Genomic DNA, 23,330 nt, shown 5'->3' with positions numbered 1-23,330 from the left:
CATTCCTGACATTCCGATCCGCACTGTCGAAACCGCAGCACGCATACACTCTCACACTCGCGCGCTCTCTCGATCACACACGCACACGCGCACGCACACATTGACATGAGCGGATATTATACACGCAGCGTAGAGCGCGAGCGCGCGCGCGCGCGCACGTATATGCCGCAGTGACGTTCCCCGGCCCCGCGGGACACCACAACCGAATCCGTTTGAGAACAGGTAAGTCCTCCGGTCGGGATCTCGTACTCGCCGCGGCCGTCCGACACGTACCGTACGTAAAACCGACCTATTATTCATCACGACAACTGCAATACTTACTTGCACTTTGTCGTTCGGTATATTATGTGAATATTGTTTTCACAATAATAATATTACAATATTGTTACAAATTATTACTACGACCGCCGCCGCAGCTGCTGCCGTAGTATTCTGTCGCCGGTCCCGTTTCTTCTCCGCAAGTGTCGCACTACTACAACAACTACTGTCTGCGATCGTCTAGTACCGTCGTACGATATACTACTGCCTACCTAGTACGATCGACGTAATATTGTTTAAACCATAAGCTCGGCCGCGGTGCAGCGGACGACGAAGACGACGACGACGACGACCGAGACGCGCGGTATGGAGAGCGAATCGCCGTTGGAAGTGCTGTCCAGAGCGGCCACGATGCTGCACAGGGAGGAGACGGCGGCCGCGGCTGCTGCGGCCGTGGTGGAGACGTCTTTCGCCACCAGTGAGTACCCAAACACTACCTACCCGGCAAACTGCATATTATTCCGACCATAATGTTAGGTCTTGTCGCAGATCTCTAGTATTATTGTTTTTATCAAATATCACTATTATTTATATATATATATATACTCATATGCGTAACCCATCGTGTACCGGCCCGAGCTCAAACATTATGATGATATGTATTCGTATTAAGGACGGTAGATCGCGAATCGCGTCCTGTCTGGGATGAACACTCGTAGAACATGCGAGAAGACGTCTCACGCGTGCCGAGGGTTTCCCCGGTTTCCGAAGCCCGAGAAACGTGCGCGCGTATTGCCGGACGTGCGCGCCGCTCACGGGGTCGCTGACGTATCGAGCGGAGGTTTTTATTATTTTCGTTCTCTCGTATCCGACGAGGACGACGAGCGCTCGCGCCGGTATCCCCCGATCGTTATCGGTCCGGTCGATTTCTCCGGCCGGCCGCCGGTTGGGTTGCCTATGCCGCGCGCCCCGACCGACCGGATTCCCTCCGCGATGCCGGAAAACTCCGACCGCCACCCACCCACCCACACGATCGTTTTTTTTTTTGCGACGAGGGTGTGCGATAGGCTCGCGTCCGACTCGTTATTGTAGTCGAGCTACCGCGGCGGCGGCGGAGGGCCCGTTATCGTATTTTGCGTAAGGTGTGCGTACAGTTTTCAACTCTGTTTTCGATATTATAATGTACCGAAAAACGACAATATTTACATATTATTATTACTATTAGCCACTACGAGTAAACGATAAGATTGAACATCGCCACAGGAAGACGAGCGATATATAAAACAGTATCCCGCTCAGAATGTATTGATTTTACAGTGTGTTTTTCGATTTTTGTGTCTGAATAGATGACACGTCTTTTTCTTGTAGACATAAAACGAAGCTCCGACCGTCTACTCCGACGAAGGTTTTTGGTAGCAAATCGGATCCAGTTGTTACTTTACTTTTAAGAGGAGTTCAAAATTGCAAATGTCTCAGTACTTTTTAAAATAATTGGGAAAATATAAAATACGAACACTAATTGTTAAAATTATTATAATATTATCATCATTAAAATAATTGTTTGGTGACCTCGGTTAGCAAAATGTTAGACCTTCTTCGCTCATAATCGCTTTTCGTCGTATTTCGTACATAGCTATACAATGATTTGTCATTGAATTAAAATTGAACAAGTCCACAAATCCATTACAGTGCCGAGTACTCAATGACGAGGTACCCCTCGTCACCGCAGCTACTGTAAAACAGAATTTGGTGGCTTTTTTCAAATTGGATTTTCGACCAACAAACATGCAACGATTTACATATTGTATTCAAATTGGATTGATGATGTCATACACAATAGAGTTGTCAATAAAAACAAACACTCTAGAGCAGGTCATCGGTCAAGTATTAATCAAAAACACATAACGGAATGCATATTTTTTATAACGTATATCCACGTATATCTATATGAGACTATTTACGATAACTAGATCAAGTTGCTCAACATGTTATAATAATACATTAATAAGTTATACCTATGTGTTTTGTGTTTACATTAACATATCATGAAAATAATTAATTAATTCCTTTTTCAGTGCTCAATATAATAATATGTTAATTTTGTTTTTAAATAACTTTCGGTTTATGAAATAATTTAATTTTCATTTACCTATTTTACTTTATAGGTATTTATCATTTTTAAATAATTGAACTTTGACATTTTAATGTCATTGTTATACACATCGATGTACTAATATTGTTAATGTTAATTAATTTCATGCCAACTAGGAAAAAATAAGTTGTATATGTTAGTATACGAAAGTAGTAAAAAAAATTTTAAAAAAATTGGGGAATTCGCTCTGTTGTATGGTACCTAAGTGCCGAGTTTTTTTAGAACGATCCGTCGGCTTATAATATAACATATATTGATTTAACTTTTATTGAAAACGGTCCAGTAGTTGTTCGAGTTTATAGAGTAAAAATAGAGAATGAAACATTAATTTTATTTATATATATATAGATTGTATATTGTATTGATATAGCCTATTAAGTATTATTAATAGTAATACGATTGGTTGAATTAGTTCTTGCTTGGGACATTGGATTTATTAAAGGTATTATTAAAATATTTATTATCAAGCATATATTTATTTCATATATTATTGTTATTCATTTTTGAATCAATGTATCGTAAAATACATCAAAAGTCAAAGTATTAGTCCCCCAGAAAATTGTTTTGAATTAAAACAAAGTGACTAAAATCTTGTACCCCTATTACGTATTAAAGGTTTAGCTATTATAAAAATTGAAAATGTCATACATTTTTACTAAAAAATAATTTGCACATGTTTGTAATTTTAAAGAATTGTATCAAATTTGAACTTCAAACGCTTGTATGAAAACCCCGATGAAAATCCATGCATCTTTGTCTGTATTTTAAAATCGTATAGCTACGAGAACAATACTTATGTGGGATTTTGTTCTAATTTCCAAACATTTGAAAATTGAAAATTAGTCTAAATGTTTTGAAAGGTTCATGGTACATGGAAAATTATAATAATTTAAATAAAAGTTGAATGCCCAATCAAAAATAACAAATATTGCTAGAGGATAAATATTTATATTAGGTATACGTTTGAATATCCTACAAAATTCAAATGCTATCCAATGTCGTTAAAATGTACACTTAAATCCCTCGTCAAAACTGTGTGTGTGGACACGTTAAACTTATGATAAATCTCGTAGGTTGCAGTGGTGTTAAAATTTAAAAAAAAATTTGAATTGTTCACTTTAAACTAATTAAGCAAAGTTTCGTGATTTTGATAGCATTTCGTATAAATTTGAACTTTAAATGCTTATACAAAAATGATGACTTCGTATTTTTCAATTGTACCTATTGAAGTTTAAAGCTTTTTCACTCTCAAATACAAAATATTATACGTAAATCGAAAAAAAGAATTAAAATAATATCCATATTATAGTATCTTTAAAGTTTTAATATATTTTGTGTCAATTATCCGACATGACAATTGCCTCATGTATGGTATTGCAGGTAAAATCAAAATAAATAACTACCTACATTTTCTTTTCGATATTTTTCCCAAATTTATCAAAATTATAATTTATTGTAACTCATCGGACCCGTCAAGAGTTATTATTTTGTATTCTTTTTGGAATTTTAGTTTAAACCACTGACATATTATAATGGAATAGCCTCAAAAACCATTTTATAATATACTTATTACTAGTAATAATGATGAGAAAATATTATGTAGGTTAGGTGCCTATTTATCTATTAAGTGTTTTTTTTTTTATTGAAAAACCTACGACTGTATTTCAACTGATGATAAATATTTAAGATATAATAATACAATATAATGATAATGAATAACACATAATACGTGTATTATGATATCGAAGCCATTTACCATTTTACCAATTGACCATCAGTAGAACCCTTCACTCTTCAGGACAGAATGAGTCTATTTAATCATATCAGTTAATTTAGGAGATCTTGGTGCGAAGATTATTAATGACAGTCAATATTTGCTGCGCCGCGTTATTATTTGATGAAACCGCCATCAGTTATAATTTTCTCGAGATGGCAAAATGGTCTTTGGTTAACCTTACTCTTCTTCATTCGGTGTGCAGTATACTGACCACAGTCATATTATACACGCCACGGATTCTCAAGTCTGTACACTGCACTCAATAAATATAGCGAATATCCGCACAAGCGTGTATTCCATATAGGTAGCCATTTGGACTGCTTTTCGGTATAGTCTTGACCGTCGTCTTGTTCGTGAAAATTAGATTTTACAACAACGAATACGAGTTTGCGAGTTTATACTTAGAAAAACACTTCGCGCGAGTAGGTGTTTATACATTCGGCGAACACCGCATAGTTCTTGGCGAACCTTACACACTGTACGAAAATATACCACTCTCCCGGTGCAGCTTGTCCGTAGCCAATTTGAAAACAAAAAGGATCTAAAATAAATCGGATATTCAAAAGATCTCCAGTACGACTGCAATATATACTATCGTCGGGAAAGCTCTCGTGGCGGACGTATTATAGGTATTCGATGTACGCGTTAGGCAGGTACATATTTGAAAACTCTGCATCGATTTACGAAGCCAACAGCTTGCCACCAATTCGAACACTGGACACATAATATAACGAACGATGTGACATTGCATAATGTTTTTCTTCTGTATCTTGCCAACATAAAAGCAGTAGGTATGTTATATTACAAATAGCGGGGGAGGCAAACATTTTTCAAAGTTTTTAAAAAAATTCACGTACCGGTCATATTTATATGTTCGTAAATAGTGCCTGGGTCAAATAGGTACACACGAGGGTACACATTTTTTCAGGGTAATGAACGTTTTAAAAAAAATTCACTACGTAATAATTTTTGTTAGGGTCACGTGGATATTTGGAATGAACCACTTTAAAAGCACAACATTATATTATATTTGTAGTGGCAGTGAGTTCCAAACTTTAAACTTTTATAATTTTTTATAATTAATAAGGAAGTTTTTCACCGTATATATTCTCAAATTTAACTGGATGCATCTCTCCATTAAAAAAATTGTCTGGAGACTAGAATGCACTAATTAAATTCTTCTGTTAGCTATATTTTGCCGACAATACAAGTGATTATATTCTATTCAAACATTTATTACTAGCACTATATCCTGTAGTACTGTCCGGTGATAAAATTGTTTTGTTATTTTTTTTCTACTCAAAGTCTATACCTACATTGTTATCTAAATTTAATTACGGAAAGACAATATTTGCTAGTGGCTACTAACTATTTAATATTTCAAATGTATTTATATGAAGTTATACAATCAAACGTATTCGTTACAGTTTAAAATTTATATTTATTAAATAAAAAGATAAAACCTATTGAGAAAACTCAAAAAATGTATATAAGCACTTCTAACTAAATGCCAATAAATCCAACAACAAAACATCACATCGCACATGATATTGTTTAGATACATAATAAAATATATAAATACTCTACATGTATACTCTTCTATTTCTATAGTTCTATACTTCTATGTCATCATTTCAGAATAATTGACTGTGAAAGTTTCACAATTTTAAGGTAGATAAAACTGACGCGACACGATATTATTAACGATGATTAATTAATTTATTTGACCTAATTAATTATTTATACAGCATCATCAAAAATATTTGCCACAGTTGTCGTCACACACAAAATGATTAGTTTCGGTAATTTTACTTTTACTGTTTGTTACGGTACGTTATACAGGTATATACACACTACATATAGTCTGTCTATTCTATGTATGGCGAATTTTGAAGTTTAAATAATTATAGTTAGATATTTTAATACATTTTATTTGAAGATTTACCATAATAGTTCTGTTTTGGCTTTTAGCAGCACCTATTATTATATACTTGACTTGTTTTTCATGCTATATGGTTAAGTATGGGTTGTATAATTATAAATATAACTGTCTATTCTAATAAATTATAAAACATAAATTGTTCTACTACACGTTTGTATGTAACATTAATCCTTAATTAAGTAATCTTTGAATAACTAACAAACTAATAACTACCTACGTATATAGATATAGTCGTTAGGTAAACTATAGCTTTTCTCTTAATAACACTTGACTGATTAGTGATTATTGTATAGTGTTGCCTTTACAATTTTACGTATAATAAATACAAAATAAATAGTAATTAACGCTTGTTCGTATATGTAACTGTAGAAAATAATATAATAAACATTTTTTTTTTGAAACACATTACAACACCGTTTTTGAACAATTATGTTTTAAAATAAAAATTATACACAATGCGTAAAGCCCAAATTGGACAATTACAATCTAATATCCGTACAATATTGTCCAATTGAATATTTTGAATTATTAGTTTTTAAAAAAAAAGAGTTAAAATGATAAATTATATACGTAATTGCTCATAAAAGTTTTAGTTTGTTCCTATCTAATTAACTTAAAGTTAATGTTTAATTATTTAGGTACATTCGAGCATTGATAAAAAAACACTACAAATACTTGTAATTATAATCAATGGATTAGGCTATTATCTGGGAAATTATTTGTTCAGAATAATCGAAAAATATATGTAGGTATTATTTTATGAATCTCCAGTATAAATAATAATGCATATCTCATTTAAATATCTGAATTGTAAACTCATCCTTAATCTCGTCCTTAATTTAATACCGTAGATATACCTAATTGTTTTATGTTAAAAAAAAAAACAGGCCGGTGCCTAAGTGCTTTACTGATAACAATTACAATTTAAATAAAGCAAAAACTATGTATCATAATATGATGGTGTTTATAATTTTATCGAATCCTGATTTCCACACTATAAAGACGTATATACATACATATTATACTACTGTTGGTTGTATTCAAATTTAACGCCAATATATTTTTGTTGATAAAACATAAACCGTTTTACAACGTTTACTTCGGTGGCATATAGATTGCGTTGTGTTGTTCAACATTAAACTGTTTATAGAGAGGGGATACCGAACTTGTACTAGAGTGGGGGGGGGGGGGGGGGGCGTTTACTACTGCAGCAGTAGGCGAAGGACACGTGTTAATTTCTCTATTCTATATTCAGTATTGTCTCGTGTGTTGTGCAGAGACAATATGTGCATTGCATTGAACTACTTAACCACTGGGCATACATTTATTTAATAATGAATTATTGATTATAGTTCTATTATTTTTTTTTTTTTTTTTAATAAACAATTATGGTAGACATTATTAATTATTATGCATTTAGCCATGTAGTAGGAGGATGCAAGCACAGATATATTATTACCGTATATTTATGTACTATCCATACTTAATTTTAAGTAAAATTTGGTTTTTGACTTTGGGTTCTGAAAATTAGTTAAAATATAAATAACGCTAGTCGACATAAATACATTTTTTTGATTCATTTATAACTTTCATAACTTTTATTCTAGTGCATGTTTTTGTCTATTTGTTGATAACTTTACATTATTCAATATGTATTTAATACATGCTATACCATACACATAATAGGATTGATAGTTATTTTAAATTTTAACTATTAACGCAGTGAACCAACAATTTCGTTTTAATGTTTAGACTATTTCATAATATAACCTATGATGACTTTGTAAAGCAAGTAATTAAGTAATTGTTTTTAGTTGCATTTAAGCACCTACTACACAGGAAGTGTATTAAAATTATATTAGTATTGATTCTAATGTCTTGATGGTTCAATCCGTTTTTAATTATGATTTAGTGAAAAGTGAGAATTTAATAAATAACGTATTATATTATATTCTATATCTTCATAAAATCAAATAATATCATATTGACCACAAATCTGAAATAATCAGACATATTAATATAAAATTAAAATATACCGGATACCTAGTCCCATATATTTACGCGAAAAGAATTAAAATTTTTTGCGTTGTTAGTAAAAATACAGGATGTTAACAGTAACAAAAAAACTGGTAAAAAGTGTGAGAACGCTTGTTTGTTGTCGATTGTTATATCTATAACCTATGTAGTTTTTTGATTTTAGTGACTATTTCTGTATACAGTTAAAAAAATTTACTTTTTTGTTATAATTTAAAATATTTTGATACGGTGTTATACTTTGCAGACGATTTAAAATAAATATTGGTCGATGAGTTTCAATTGGTGTGTTTTTTATTTTCAATTCAGAGTTCAGACGGCGGTAAGTGGTAACTGCCAACCGATAATACCTTGCGATTTAAACGTATTTAATTGGCCCGATTTCTTTGGAAACACAAATTGTTGGCAGGACTTGTTGCGTCATTACAACATCGATTGGTTATAATATGTATAGAACATTATAGGTAACTAATTTGTTTTAAAAACCGAAATTTCCAACGATTTAATGACAACATTTAACGTTAATTGTAAATGTGACAGTTTTTCCAATTTTGTATCTTTTATTCGATTTTATAATATGCAGTTATTTATAGTCCCACAATAAATGCATGGCGTACAATGTGCTAATGGTGCGCCCAAACAATTAATTTTATTTTAAATGCTCACGGTTGATGCGAATAATATAAGATTCGAGTACATTATTTAGTATTAATTTAGCAGTTTTATTATACAAATTACGAACTAAGTACATAATGGCCAACAATTAATAATTGTATAAACAATATGCTCACGAGTTACGACTATACGTAGTTATAATACGCGTATATACAACATATTATATTACATTTACATAAAAGTGAATTAGTATGTATAGCGTATTCTTAATCTCCATTGTATGTAATAAATTATTAATTAATGATATAAGTAGGTACTATATGTACGATCGTGTTTGCCATTGGTACATTATAATATGATATGCAGCACAACATAATATATGTTATAATATATTGTCGTGTGCATGAGAGTTAAATCATTTTTGTATTTGAAAATAATTAATCATATTAATTATGTGATTTATTTATTTCAATTTCTTAAATATATAAAAATAAATCAAAACTAAAACTAAACTAAACAATTTCAATTTTAATTTCTCACAAACGTTAATATGCGAATATATTATTATACATACTCGGAGAAACATTTAATCGCTATAAGTAATCTAAAAAATTTGGAATACTTTTTTATTTGCCTTTTTATCTGCACAGCCCTCCTAGGTACCTATGCAGATATATATATTTTTTTTGATTAATTAACCCGCGGCAACTTATAGGCCATTTAACCTTTTTTTTTTTTTACCGTGGGGTACTGTAAGTTTAAACACGCGTGTTTTGGTTATGGCAGATTTTTTAGTGGGCACCCCTGCCATGCCCGCGGGTGAGGGATGACGGCACTTCTCTCCGGACACCTATATAATTATTGTGTGGATAAATATATACCTATCTTTTAAACACAAAAAAAAACCGTAAAACCGTACATATCCCATGCATTGTATAATGGTATATGAGTACCTACCCACGCTTTGAAAAACTTTACAAGACAACAATGTATATACGTCCTATTCGTTTATGCTCCTTTCTTATAAACTGATATTTTTACTTTTCACTTTATTTTTCTATAACCGCAATGACTATATTATTATAATTATAGGCGTCATATTATAGAACTTGCAATGTGTTAAAAATGACATTATTTGTAAATATATATATAATGTAATATTATTATACCGTATCATTGATAGCATAATGTCTATTGTTCTGAAAAAATGTCTTCCGAAAATATGTCATGCCAATTGTTTTAGTTACACTTGGACACGTCGGTGGATGTTTGTTTTTTTTTTTTTTTTTACCAATTGTTTTATTCGCGTTAATGATTATACGAGACGGATAATAATATATTTCATCCCACAGTTTCCGATCGACCGGCTTTTCCGGCCGGGTGAAAGCGTCAGGATGATATTCCGATGTAGGTGTCGTGTTTTTTTTTTTTTTACACTCCCGGTATTTATAACTGTTTTCTCGCCGATTTCCTCGGGGAGTAGCAATTTAAGTGCGCCCACCGATATAGATTTTTCGCTGATTAACGATGACTGTAATCTGCAGTAAGCGAGAAAAAAAAAGGAACCCAATCGAACGAAAATGATCGATTTCTAGGTACCTAATTTATATCAATTCAACCGGCTTGTGTTTCTAACGCGATTTTTTACTCGTGTGTATATATATATATATAAGTACACTGTGGATTTGTATGGTTGGTACGCAAATCTCAAGCTTTCTAAAATATGCGTGTTTTATTATTTTTATTTTTACAAAAAGGCCACCGCGTAAGTATTCGAAATATTTTGAGGTCAAAGCCTCGCGCGCAGAGATAATATATAGGTTTATATATATATATATATATATAAATAAAATGCAAAACAGAATGCCAAATATTTTGGTCTTTCCGTCGTGGAAAATTTATGTGTTTAAAGTCCATGCCAAACAGCCAAGACAATTATACGTGTGTAAACGCCTACCTATACCCACCAGCGCGGTCTCCCTGTGTGTTTTCAAGTTTAAAAGTGCACGGCACCACCTCCTGTGCATACGGCATCATTGGTATACTATAGGTACGTATCCGCGCACGCGACGATAAAATCCTTTTGGAAGTGTTCCAAATCATCGATGATATATATATTATAAACAAAATGTCTATGCGTCGCGTGTATTACAATGCAGACGGTGTTTTGCTTAGTCACACCACGCGAGGCCGTCGGCGAACATAATATTTTCTTGTAGTATATATTATTATCATTAAGCCAAAATTTGACAACGTCAAATATTATATATTACATGTTATTCAATTATTATATAAATGTGTATAGGTATACGTATGGTCCCCTTTATAGCGTGCTCTGTTTTGGATATAGTCAATATAGAGCTGTACACTATAAGCTACTGCCTACTAGATGTGTACAGGGTGATTTTTTACGCTCGTCCTATTTTTACGCTGAAACTATGAATTGGACATTTAAATGTTGACATTTGGACCAGATATTATAATCGAATCTTTGAGATTTTTCGTACTACTTATAAGGACAAACTTCTGTTTTTCAAATAAAAACACCCCCCTCCACCTTTTTTTAATTTTTGATTTTTAAGCAGATATTATTTTGCAAATTTTGATTTATCTAAATTAAAATTCGAGATAGTACCTATTTATAGTTTTTGAGGAATATAAACTTTGTGTAGTAAGGGTAATATAATCATGTCGTTTGTAATGGGTCAAGTAGAATGGGGTGTTATAGACGATTTGAAAAAGTTAGTAATTGCTATTGATTTGTCAATACAGGTAAATATTTTGTAAAAATGATCCAAGTATAATAAATACTACATACATCTATGGAAATACATCTAGTTTATATTTTTATAAAACCATTTTTAATGATTACAATCCTCAGTATAAACATTTTAATAAGTCAGACATTTCTCATCAGAATTTCGAAAAAAATCATCCGCTAAATAATTTGCTGTATTAAAGGAGAGGGGTTCTCATTTGAAAAATTGAACTTTGTATCGCCACAGGGCACAGGACACTCCTACATTATTGAACAAAAAAATGATAGAAATTTGGAAATATGGTTTTTATAGTTGTACTTAAAATATTAAAATATCAGATTTTGAATAAATGTCCTATTAAAGGGAAAAATGGGGGTGAGCACGCTTAAAAAAATCATCCTGTATACATGTAATGTAATGTGTCCATACCACTTCAATCGTTAATTTTCAAAGTTTTTAAATTTATTCTGTCAATTCCTCAAATTATGTATAGTTACACTACAGTACGCTGTGTTAAATTCAAATTTGTTAAATACACGTTTGTCGTACACAACGTGATTGCTTTGACTTTTGATTGATTTAATATTAAATTTTAATGTAATGTCTATCAGTAATAATATTTTTTTTTAAACTACCATATACTTGTAACTTATATAATAATATACAGGTATAATTTTTAGTTAAATGTACTATAGAGCGCATGGTTTACCTATAGGGTTACATTTTAAATTTTTTTTAAAATATTTTGTTAAAAACAACGTTGGGATTTTAAATAAATACTGTTGAAGAATTGAATGCTTTGAATGTACATAACTGAAATTTGTGACAACAGAATAAATTATTATAATGTAAGAATAGCGCACATATTTTTTTTCGCGGACAACAGATAAGCATTGCATGTTTGACATCTCTAATTTTAAGTTCAGCAGAATTGTTTGGTATTATGTTGGCTTTATAATATTCTTTTTAAATGATTCACTCATTAGTCATGTCTCTTAGCGTTTTCTTCGTATTTATCTATTAACGATACAAACAGCTTAAAATTTAAATTATACTTATTTTCATTACGAGAAATAATTAAGCACATTACTATTGTTTTTTTAAATTACAAAAATAATTATATTTAATAACATATAATTGTAGGTATGTATAATGGATGTTATATGGTCACATTTTAATCCTCTACAATTTTAAGTTTTCAACCAATTACCACGAAAATAGTAATCGGTTAAAAATATTTGGCTTCAACGATATGGTGGAGGTAAGACGAACGCGACTTAAATCAATAATTACTAAGGCTAGGGACTAATAGTTGTATCCCCGTGGGCATTCTTCCATATTGATTCGATATTTACTCATATCAATATTTCTTCAATATATAATTTTATATCAATCAATTTAATCTCTCGTATTTTCAAAACGTTGAAATTAGTAAATTCGTAAATAAATGAATACCCAACTAGTCTTATACATCCAAGGGTAGATCCAGGGGGGAGCACTGAGGGCAAGTGCCCCCCTCCCCCGTTTGCAAACAAATATAATACAATATTTCAATAACACACACTCACATTTTTATAGTTCGCTCGCCGTTAATTATTGAAACATGTATCGATTTTGCGGCTTGACCCCAACAATTCTATATCGATATAAAGAGTACTGCCGTGTAAACCGTAGAACTATAATACATATTATAAAAAAAAAATACGTATATAGTGTTTTATCTTGTGGGCACTCGCAATTTATTGATGCGCGTTGTATAATATTTATTGGTCGGAGCGTTCCATACTTTGGAGTTATTACCTGTCTATATATAGAGGTAATAGGTCTATAGTGACCACTGACCAATAGTTATAAACTTCGACTAACGACTTTGTTGTTGTTTTGTTGAGACTTGGAATTCATGAATGGATCTCATTACATCTATGTGATTTATTAAAAACGTTGGCCAATTAAAAAACCGTTAATTTTCTATTACACGCTAATCGATATACCTTGAGCTTACGAAAAAATTAACTCTAATCGTAGGTTTTTAGAACAATATAGCATATTATGCATGTGCGACTGTCATGCCTGTAGACATATACTATTATAGTATTACACTGCGCACAAAGATATTCTCCATATAGAGGATTCGCGCGTATAGAACAAAGCTAGTATAAGAATAGTACATAAATATAATATTACGTTAATGTCATACCTAAAGTAGTTTCTCGTTAGTTTGCTCACTACTGCTGCGTCGCATGCTACCTAAATGCCTGTACGTATCCATCTTTATTATTGCGTCTGTGTCGGTACAGATCACCGGTCCGAGTGATCGGCGTTCGAATATTTCAATATAAATTATAACATAATATCGGGTACGCAACAGGGTGTAAGTACCCACCCAGGTCATTACAATATATTATAATATTCTTCCATCGTCACAGACGAAATCATTAATATCCGACGTTAGAGGTCCAACGCGCTCATATATATAGGCAGTAGGTACATCGCTTATATGTAGAGAACCGTTTAAGATTCCGTCGGTATATCCGACTAAACGTTCGTCAAACCGCGTGTTGGAAATATATGGAAATGTATTCCAACTATACACGCGCGCGTATACATAATATAATACGATATTATATAGTTCGCCCGGAAGCGTTCACACACTATATAATACGTTTTCCGATCGCACGTCCGTCGTCTGCGCCGAATATTGTTATTATTATACTATACACATATATACCTACCAGCTATATATCATTATTATTATTATTATTTTATAATATTTTATTATGATATATCGGCCGCCTCGATCGTAAAATCTCTGCTGGGCGCATTGTATGGCAGCTACACACACACACACACACAGTGCGTTTCCGAATTCGGTTCCCACGCACTGATTTACGATGACGACGCGGACCACCTTATCTTAATCGTCTTTTGCTACCGTCGCCGCCGCGTACCCTATACCCGTACGACTAATAATCGTATGTGTTTATAATAACATGGTATACACATCGCGTGTGTGCAGCACGACAGTAGCCCGAGGGGCCCCTGTGGTGGCGCAGGTACCGCGGTCGGACTCGTCTCGTCCATGATGGTATAGCCGGTCCATCTCTCGCGTCTCGGAGCTCCTCACCAGCGGTGTGCGCAGTGAAACTGGTCATCGTCGACACACGATTTAATTGTTTTTTATCCCGTGATATAATATATTACAACAATAATATAGTAAACATATTATAATATTATTATCAAGCCGCAGCGTTCGTGTCTTTTATTATAGTAATAATAATAATAATATTGCGATCGCGAGAGCGTTATTATTGTCGTCGCCGTCGTAGTTGTTGTTGTTGTTGTTGTTGCTGTTGCTGTTGTCGTTCCCGCCCGAGAGGGGAGGAAGACGATTTATAATAATATATAATAACACGGTAGAATATTATAATAATATAACATTTCTATACGGTCGCGAGCGTGTGTGTGTGTCTTATAAACTCGTATGTACATGGCACAAGAATGATGTATGTACATAATAAATGGGTACGTTTAGGCCGGAGGCGTTGTAGTTTCCGGTGAACCCTTTTTTACATTATTTATCGTGCGTGTGTGTGCGCGCACCTGTGGAGCACGGGTCGGGGTGCCCATTAATGAAAACGGCGGAGGACGCGTTCGCGGTGTACTAGCGCTGGCGCGCGCGGGGCCGCCGCGCCCGACCGGACGCCGCGCGAACGCTTCCTGGCCACGGCGGCGCGCAACCGGTTTCCCGCAGCCGCACCATGAATGAACCGCGGCGGCGCGGACAATCTTTAAAAGCGGCGGCGGCGGCGCGACGACGACGACGACGACGACGACGCCACCGCCGACGGGCCGCAGCCGCCATTCATCGTTCGCGCGGCGTACGGTTCTGACACGCACTGTCGACGCAAACAGAGACTGTTGTAGTTGTCATTCGTTGCACACGCATAATATTCATTATTCTTCTTTTTCTTATTATTATTATTGTTTCTCGCAGTCGGTTCGGCTTTTTTTTTATTGTTGGTTTTCTCGAGGTTTTTCTCGTCACGATTCATCGATCGTCCGTTTAATATAACATATTACCATAATATAATATATCACAGTACGATAGCGCTAGATCGGGTTATGAGCCTGTGCGTCATGTTCTCGAGATACGAACAACACAATCGGCACCGGGACGGTCGGAACAACAAGGCGGACCGGACCAGACACCTGTGGCAGCCGTGGGTGGAGAGGGCCGCCGACTACTTTGACGGTGAGACGAGCGGGACAGCGCGATTTTCCGAGGCTCTTTTATAATTATTCCTATATAATATAATGCGTTGTATTTTGTGCAATAGCACAACTCGTAGTGGATGGGTACCGGAGGGAGCTAAAAAATCAAAATCTTCGACGCATAAACTGCAGAGGTGTGCAAGTTCTTACTTAACTGTTGTGCCCCTATGTAGTATATTATAACTGCGATGTCGCGTGGTGCACTCGCGTTATTGTCGTAACGGGTGATATGCCCATGTATTTTCGTTGCGCAACACACTATTATGTCCCATATAATATTATATTATACTACACGCGTTATTGTACCCATTATGTTATAATATTTTCGAAATTAATCGATCGCCTGACAATATTCCGTTAATAGGGTTCCGCGCACACTGGATATTTTTAATTTATTCGACGAGACCGCCGCCGTCATATATGATCTTTTTCGTTCGTCTGCAGCTTGTGTTTTCGGTGTTGAAATCGCAATTTATTTTCAATACAGTGTCTTGTTATATTGTAGCATGCGGACAATGAGTATTATAATATATGTACCTAGCTGATATCTAACAACTAACCCGGTTGCGATAGTAATTTTTTCATTGTCGGAAAATTAAATTTCTGTCTGTCGAAATTTACTCATTGACAAATATCGTGTATTCGCCGCACACGCAGGATAATTAATTACGATATTGAGTAGTGTATACGTCAAATACATACAGTTTGTCCTCTATTTATTGGTTTATTCGCATTCAAAAGACGTATACATCGTTATTATAATAGAATATTATTATTTATTGTGTTTGTTTTTCACCGATAATATTATTATTTTAACTGTTGGAAAACAATAAATTTGCAAATGAATCGCAAACACAACGAGACGTGCACGTGGAAACATTTTCAATAATCGTGCACAAAGTTCACTTTCAACTCAATTTATGCAAATTGAATTCGTTGTAATTACACGCTTTAACGTTTAAGTCTTTACTAATCCAATTAGGCGTATTTGACCGTGTTTGGGTATAGCGCTGCGCAAACTCATTCCGTGTTATATATACTCGTACAGCTTGTAATTATTATTACTAGACTACAATATCTGTAAAATGTCAGTGACATAGTGTTCAAAATATGAACGTCATTTCCGAGGAGATTTCGATTAAAATAATAATAATAATAATATGTTGGTATATTCACTGATACCACCAGACAATGTTTACTTAAACCGGTAACATATCGATAAGGACAATGATATTCTACATGATAATATGTAAACAAAAACTAATTCTCTCCCCACACCCTATTGGGTGTGTACCTGCCTAACCAGTTGTGCTGCCAGAGTTACAGTGTTCGGCCACCTCATGTTGCGTGATAATAAGATTATACAATAACGTTTGAATATTAATTAATTGAACATGCAACGTTCAATAGAATATGCATTCATTCATTGAAGTGACATAATATGTAATGATTCGATTCTTTTACATATATTGTTATGGACCGCGGGTAGTTGGGAAATTGCAGATGACAAAATTAGATATTGTATATGTCTTGACAATAAAACTTATAGACATAGGTACCTACTTTAGTACTTACATTATTCTCGCTCGAAACTGTGATTATACATTTCATGCACTTTAATACATACTTAATAACATATATATATCGAAATACAAATATCCGATTCAAGTATATTAACTGTTCTTGTATATTATATTATATTATTATACTATTTTATATCCGTCGAAGGAAGTTTCATTCGCGTGACGATACACAACTCGCATCGATAGCTCTTAATTTAGTCCCATAAAGAAACGTTAAAAATACAATTGGACGAATATAACGATAAACGACGATTACGGCTATTAATTGTTTGAAACGGTAAAATGTGAAATAAAATAAATTAGACCTAACGCAGAAACCGAAAGGCGCGCTCGATGCGCGGAGCTATAAAACAATAAATTTGTTCGCATACGATTTATAAATTTTTTTTTCCTCGTCCGCAATGTTATTATTATTTATTGTTAAGTGGCGAGTGCCGTGAGGTCGAATATTTTTTTTGCGTTTTCGTCCGATATCGTTAATAATAATATAGGCAGGTATAATAATATATACATATTTTAATAATACAATTCCGACGAGTTGATGCGACGGATAATCTTCTTACAATATATACATTATGTGCATATTATAATCCTGTGTTTTAAATAAACGTTATCAATTATGTAATTTATTGCGATGGTCGTTTGTATTATAATAATTGCCCTGCGCGGCCGACGAATTGGTCATCGTATTTCAAAGAAATCTATTGTTTATAGCAAATTATTATAATGTACTGACGTAAAAAAAAAAAATCGATAAATTTGTTTTTATTTTCGATAATCGGTTTGATGACGGCTGTCGGTCTCTGTCGTACTGCGGTGTACATAAATCGCCATAAGGCTATCATATTATTATTATTATTAATATACTGGGCGAGTGCCGTCGGACCATAATGTTACAACTTTGAAGAAAATAACGACACACGAGTCCCTCTCACGCACGGATTCACTATCCAGTCATCCCGCGCGCGACCGTCCGACTCTCCGCGTCCGATGATGGCGTTAGTATAATAATTACAATAACAACAATATAATATCTAATAATATTATTGTAATATATTATTATTATTATTATTTAATGTTAATCACGAACAGGAAACGCGCGCACTTTGTTCGTATGCCAAGTGTGCGTGTGTACGGTCGCCGTCGTCCTTCCGTTCTCCTGCGTCGCCGGCCAGGACGGCAAAACGGAAATAATAACACGACAACCACAATAATAACGCAGCGAAGACTACGTGTGTGTGTGTTTAACGGCGATGTACCTCTATGCGATACAACACACATATCATATAGGTACACCGGACACACAACACTCGTCATTATGCATATTATATAGAGGCAGTGTTCACGTGGTTGTTTGTTATTAAATCTCGCACGCGGCGGAGAACAAAAAATACACGAGGCGTACGCTCAGCACGATGATAATAATATATTACGTTGTCGAGGATTTTATACGATCGGCCGGTATATTGTAATACGTAATATTATATTAAACCGCACGCGCGCTAATCAAATATTTTCGAATCCTCCGCAGGCCACACACACAACACCCCGAAGCGTCCTACCACATGGGCGCGAATAGCGTTTGAGATTTGGGGAGGGGGGGTCTCGGAGATTTTGATGAACGTTATTTTTTCATAATACCTGTATTATGTGCGGTGTAGAATCTCCGGGTTTTTTTTGGGGGGGGGGGGTGAGGGGGACATGCAACCCCAGGGACGGGAGGCTCGGTCCGGACACCCGTTATTTGCGTCTATATGAATATATATATGTATATAGGCGCGATACATACGCTCGTGACGTGTAACGATAATATAATAACAATAACGTTGTGCCGCGGCGTACGCTGCAGCGAAGAAACCGCATAGCATTGCAGCGGGAAATTTAAATTTATTTTACGTCGTGCGATTAAATCGCATTATAATATGCGTCGCTCCGGTGCCAATATGCGTAAACTATAATACAGTCATATATATATATATATGTATATACAATACTATGTGAACATATCGCGACGTGGGAAATGTGAAGAACGTTAGGAATTCGGCGAGAATCCCGCAGATGAACCGTATTATTATTGTAATATTTGTTTGAGATATTTATTATAATATGTACAGCCGGCACCGGTGGGCACGCCGCCGCCTGCAAGCGTCGTATTACCGCGGTATACGCGTTTCGTTATTTTTATACCGTCATTAGAACCGGTTGGATTAAACGAAAACGCATAAATTCTTCCGATGCGCGCGTGCGACACTAGCTCGACCGCAGGACTTTGTCCGGTGGCGCGTCGTACCCTTATGCATATTATTATTGTACAATATCGACATACTGTTTTTCTAAATGAGATTTTTCCGTTTTGTCGCAGATCATTCGAGGTCGCTGTCGCTGAGATGTTCGGCGATGGAGGGAACCGTCGGCACCGTCGGCAAATGGAAGAGGGAGAGAAGACACAGGGCCGTCTGCACGTCACCCGTATCGCCAACTCCGCCGCCGTGAGTATATTATACGACGCTACGACGCAGCAGCTAACCCAACAAACACCTGCCTAACCCTCTTTTACTACTACCCCTGTACTACTCTGGTCGCAACCGTGGGGTGGCGGCCGCCGCAGGATGTTCGAATGTCCTCCGATCAAGGGTGGTGTTGGGAGGGAAGAGGGATGACTGCGGTTCTTCGATTTCTTGTCTAAGCGGTTTTATATAATATATATTTATATTGTTTCTATACATATATTGTGTTTGCAACAGATGTGGGATTGATTATAACGCAGCTGGTTTATAAAAGTTTAAAATTTTATGCTATACATCACTATCATTTATATTATTCTTTGTTTTATATTTAAAGAGAAATAAAAAAAAATCGAAACTACTATACAAACCGATCAAGTATTCAAATAATTTTTACCATACAAAATGGCGTTATATTCATTGATATATGTAACAGTTAAAAATTAAAAACGGAAGACGGACAAAGGTAGTTGGTTATATTGCCATATTGGCATGTGATAATATATAGAATAAGATACGCGTATGAAAAAACCGCACCTAAAGGAATTTAATGATCAACTACATAACTAATTTAAAAACGGTTTTGGATATTTAGAATAATTTTTTTTTTGTCATATTATACAAGTATTTCTTGTCGACAAAAAAAAATTCCAATAACTCGTAAAGTAAACAATTATAAATATTTTATAGAAAATAATGAAATATATTCATCTGAATTATGAAAAACATAGGCTAAATAATATTCATAGTTATCTCGAAAATATGTTCAAATACGCATTCCTTTGAAACAAATTCTGTGCGTATAGTTGAATAAATCGCTAACATTTCTTATTCCTGCAGAGCAGCGTATAAATGCTATACCTAATTAATTATACCTGTTATACGAAAACTTGCTCTCTATTTTTTGTCATTGCTCATTTACGCTATTCAAATATTGTCTGTGAAAGCAGATATGCAATGCGAGGTGTAAACCGAGCAAATAATATAATGCCACAAAAATGTATATTGTGGAGGTACACGAGTGAAAAGATAAAATAAAATTCCTGACATTGCGTTACCCAAAAGCATTAGTTATGAGTTTAAGACCAACGTCGAGATTTCGTTGTGTGATATCGTCCACTAGGTCCGATTTACAGTCGATATAGTCCCTCCCTATAGGGAGCTTCTTCCAATTTTCGGCTTTATAAGAAAAATACCATCAGACGTCAGACGAAGCTAGCGGATTGTCCATCACCCAACTCTTATTCAGAACGTCGCCGACGAATGGCCCAACTATAATACCAAGATCTCCAAATCGAGTTTCCCTCCTCGGCTATACTTCGAGGGTCTGAGGATCCGGTATACCTATAGTAGGTACAAGCATAAAATACCTGACGTCGCTGCACTATATAGGACACATAGGATTTTCTTAGATTTATGGGGGGGAGGAAGGAAGGAGGGGAAAGGGCTATTAAATAATTTTCCTGAAATTACATACAAGTAGGTACTACGGAACAAGGAGCGTTTTGAAGAAATACATTTCGGGTAGGGGGGATGTTTGGGATCCTCCGCCCCAAGCGTGCGCTACTGACATTGGGTACGACCTGTAGTGTTGCATCCATCGCATTCCAAGCAGGGGAGACTCCAGCCCCCCTCCCCTAGCTGTATTTCTAAACAATTTTATACTGTTGAAAACAAAATTACAAAAAAAAAATCATTGACATTTTCTGAAAATCAGGACCTCCCTCCCCACAACCACGTCTCTGGAGCCGCCCCCGATTCCAAGGCCGCGTCCATATCACCGATCGCAACGACGGTTAATATGTTACATGTATAGTTTCAGAAACTCTCAAGAGCCGCTGGACATGACGACGACGGCTGGTTCCAGGGCGCTGCCCAAAGAACGGGCTTCGGTGATCATGGCGTCGCCGGCCACCGGACACAGGGCGCTTTCGTCGTCGGGGGCCGCGGCGACAGGCGGCATCAGCGACACAGGCATCGACGAACATTTCAGACGGTCGTTGGGAAAAGACTACATGAACGTGTTCGCGCCGGCCGCCGCGCAACGACAACAGCAACAGGTCGCCGTCACGGCCGCCGCCGCACCATCGACCGACGGTGATGACGACGACGACGACGATGACGACGCGGGATTATCAGGTACACATTATAATTGTAGAACAATCGTTTTTGTTTACGGTGCCCCGCTGACCAGCTACATACACCAATATTGAGCTTACATTTTACTCTCAATACTATAAACGGGCAAGAAAAATATTATGTTTTTGTCCAATCTAAATCCGTCGTCGTAAACCAGATTATGTACACCGATAAAAACAATCGAAAACCTAATACTCACATATTCAATTGGGCAATCCGTTACTGCAGAGCGACTGATTAAATGGTTTTTTTTTTGTTTTTCGAAAAAAAATAATATATACATACTATTTTGCGTTTAAAGTAGATAACCGATTTGCAACCAATATTCTTTAATAATATCGGGACTTTTATGAAACTTGATTATTATTACCAACATGGCAACTTATAATATTACACACCGCTGATACTTATAAAGACGAAATCAAGTCTTCATTGTCTTTAGCCATTTATCAGCCTAATTGGTTCATTATACCCGGCACAATACTGTAGACAATGGAGTGACACACAATGACGTTACTATTATTAAATACTGCTATATTATATTATGTACGATTTTCATTTATTTTCATTGTATTTAAAATGTTTAAATAAACTTTATTTTGTGGAAATGGTTTAACTGGACCCTAACACGCAGTTGGGTGAATGTAATTTTATGCGCGACTGGTAAACTCTCTCCCCTCACCATACACACACACACACATACCGCTGGTCGAGCTTCAGATGCGACACTGTCAGAGAGAGACTCATATTTAGAGTCGGGGGACACATCCTGATAATATACTGTAACTACTGGATCATCGGACAAATATATAATATTATGCGAAACGTCTAAATTTGACCAATAACTCTATATAAGCTAATACACGATCGACGATAATAATATATTATAATATTTACGTTCGAAATTGTCTGACACGGCCAAAGTAATGAATAACAAAAAAATTTATTTTCAGCGGTCGACGATCATTTCGCCAAAGCTCTGGGCGACACCTGGGTAAAGCTGCAAAAAGAAGAATACCAGAAAAAGAGAAAAGAGACGGCCGCCGCCGCTGCTGACGGCAGGCAAAAAGTGAACGTATACGCGGCGTGAGGGAGAAAACCGACCGGAAAAACGGAACAAAAAATGAGATAATTTTAGGGGATTTGTGTTATATTTATATTGTAAGTGCAGCAGGAACGGCCGGATGTGAGCCCGGCTTCGGGACGGTGGGCTAAACTGCGTAGACTATTATTTTATGTATATGATTATTCTTTGTACACTTTAAACTTTGTAAATAAAAAAAACAAACAAGTAT

At 35.3% G+C, this 23,330-nt stretch overlaps 1 protein-coding gene across 4 annotated transcripts; it reads left to right on the top strand.

Annotated features, from left to right (window-relative positions):
* LOC132945092 (uncharacterized) lies at positions 1 to 23,329 on the top strand. Of its 4 annotated transcripts, none has more exons than XM_061014724.1 (4): positions 1 to 736; positions 19,755 to 19,881; positions 21,719 to 22,035; positions 22,989 to 23,329. In XM_061014724.1, the coding sequence occupies exons 1-4, from the start codon at positions 625 to 627 to the stop codon at positions 23,123 to 23,125; spliced, it is 693 nt and encodes a 230-aa protein (XP_060870707.1). In that variant the 5' UTR covers positions 1 to 624; the 3' UTR covers positions 23,126 to 23,329. The 4 variants fall into 4 exon arrangements, with proteins under 4 accessions (XP_060870707.1, XP_060870706.1, XP_060870705.1 ...); XM_061014723.1 differs by having other exon boundaries at positions 21,713 to 22,035; XM_061014722.1 differs by lacking the exon at positions 1 to 736 and adding an exon at positions 15,393 to 15,789.
* The last annotated feature ends 1 nt before the right edge of the window (position 23,330 follows it).

Source organism: Metopolophium dirhodum, chromosome 5 (assembly GCF_019925205.1).
Source record: "Metopolophium dirhodum isolate CAU chromosome 5, ASM1992520v1, whole genome shotgun sequence".
In the NCBI taxonomy this organism is placed as follows: Eukaryota; Metazoa; Arthropoda; class Insecta; order Hemiptera; family Aphididae; genus Metopolophium; species Metopolophium dirhodum.
Note: the sequence above shows the minus strand (reverse complement) of the source record. Positions and strands in the feature narration are given on the sequence as shown.

What these genes read in the sequence shown, in the direction of transcription:
- LOC132945092 (XM_061014721.1), top strand. Translation starts at nt 15,660, where the DNA reads ATGAGCCTGTGCGTCATGTTCTCGAGATACGAACAACACAATCGGCAC. An exon ending in GGCCGCCGACTACTTTGACG is followed by an intron (nt 15,790 to 19,754) that starts GTGAGACGAGCG and finishes GTTTTGTCGCAG; the next exon opens with ATCATTCGAGGTCGCTGTCG. An exon ending in GTATCGCCAACTCCGCCGCC is followed by an intron (nt 19,882 to 21,712) that starts GTGAGTATATTA and finishes TTACATGTATAG; the next exon opens with TTTCAGAAACTCTCAAGAGC.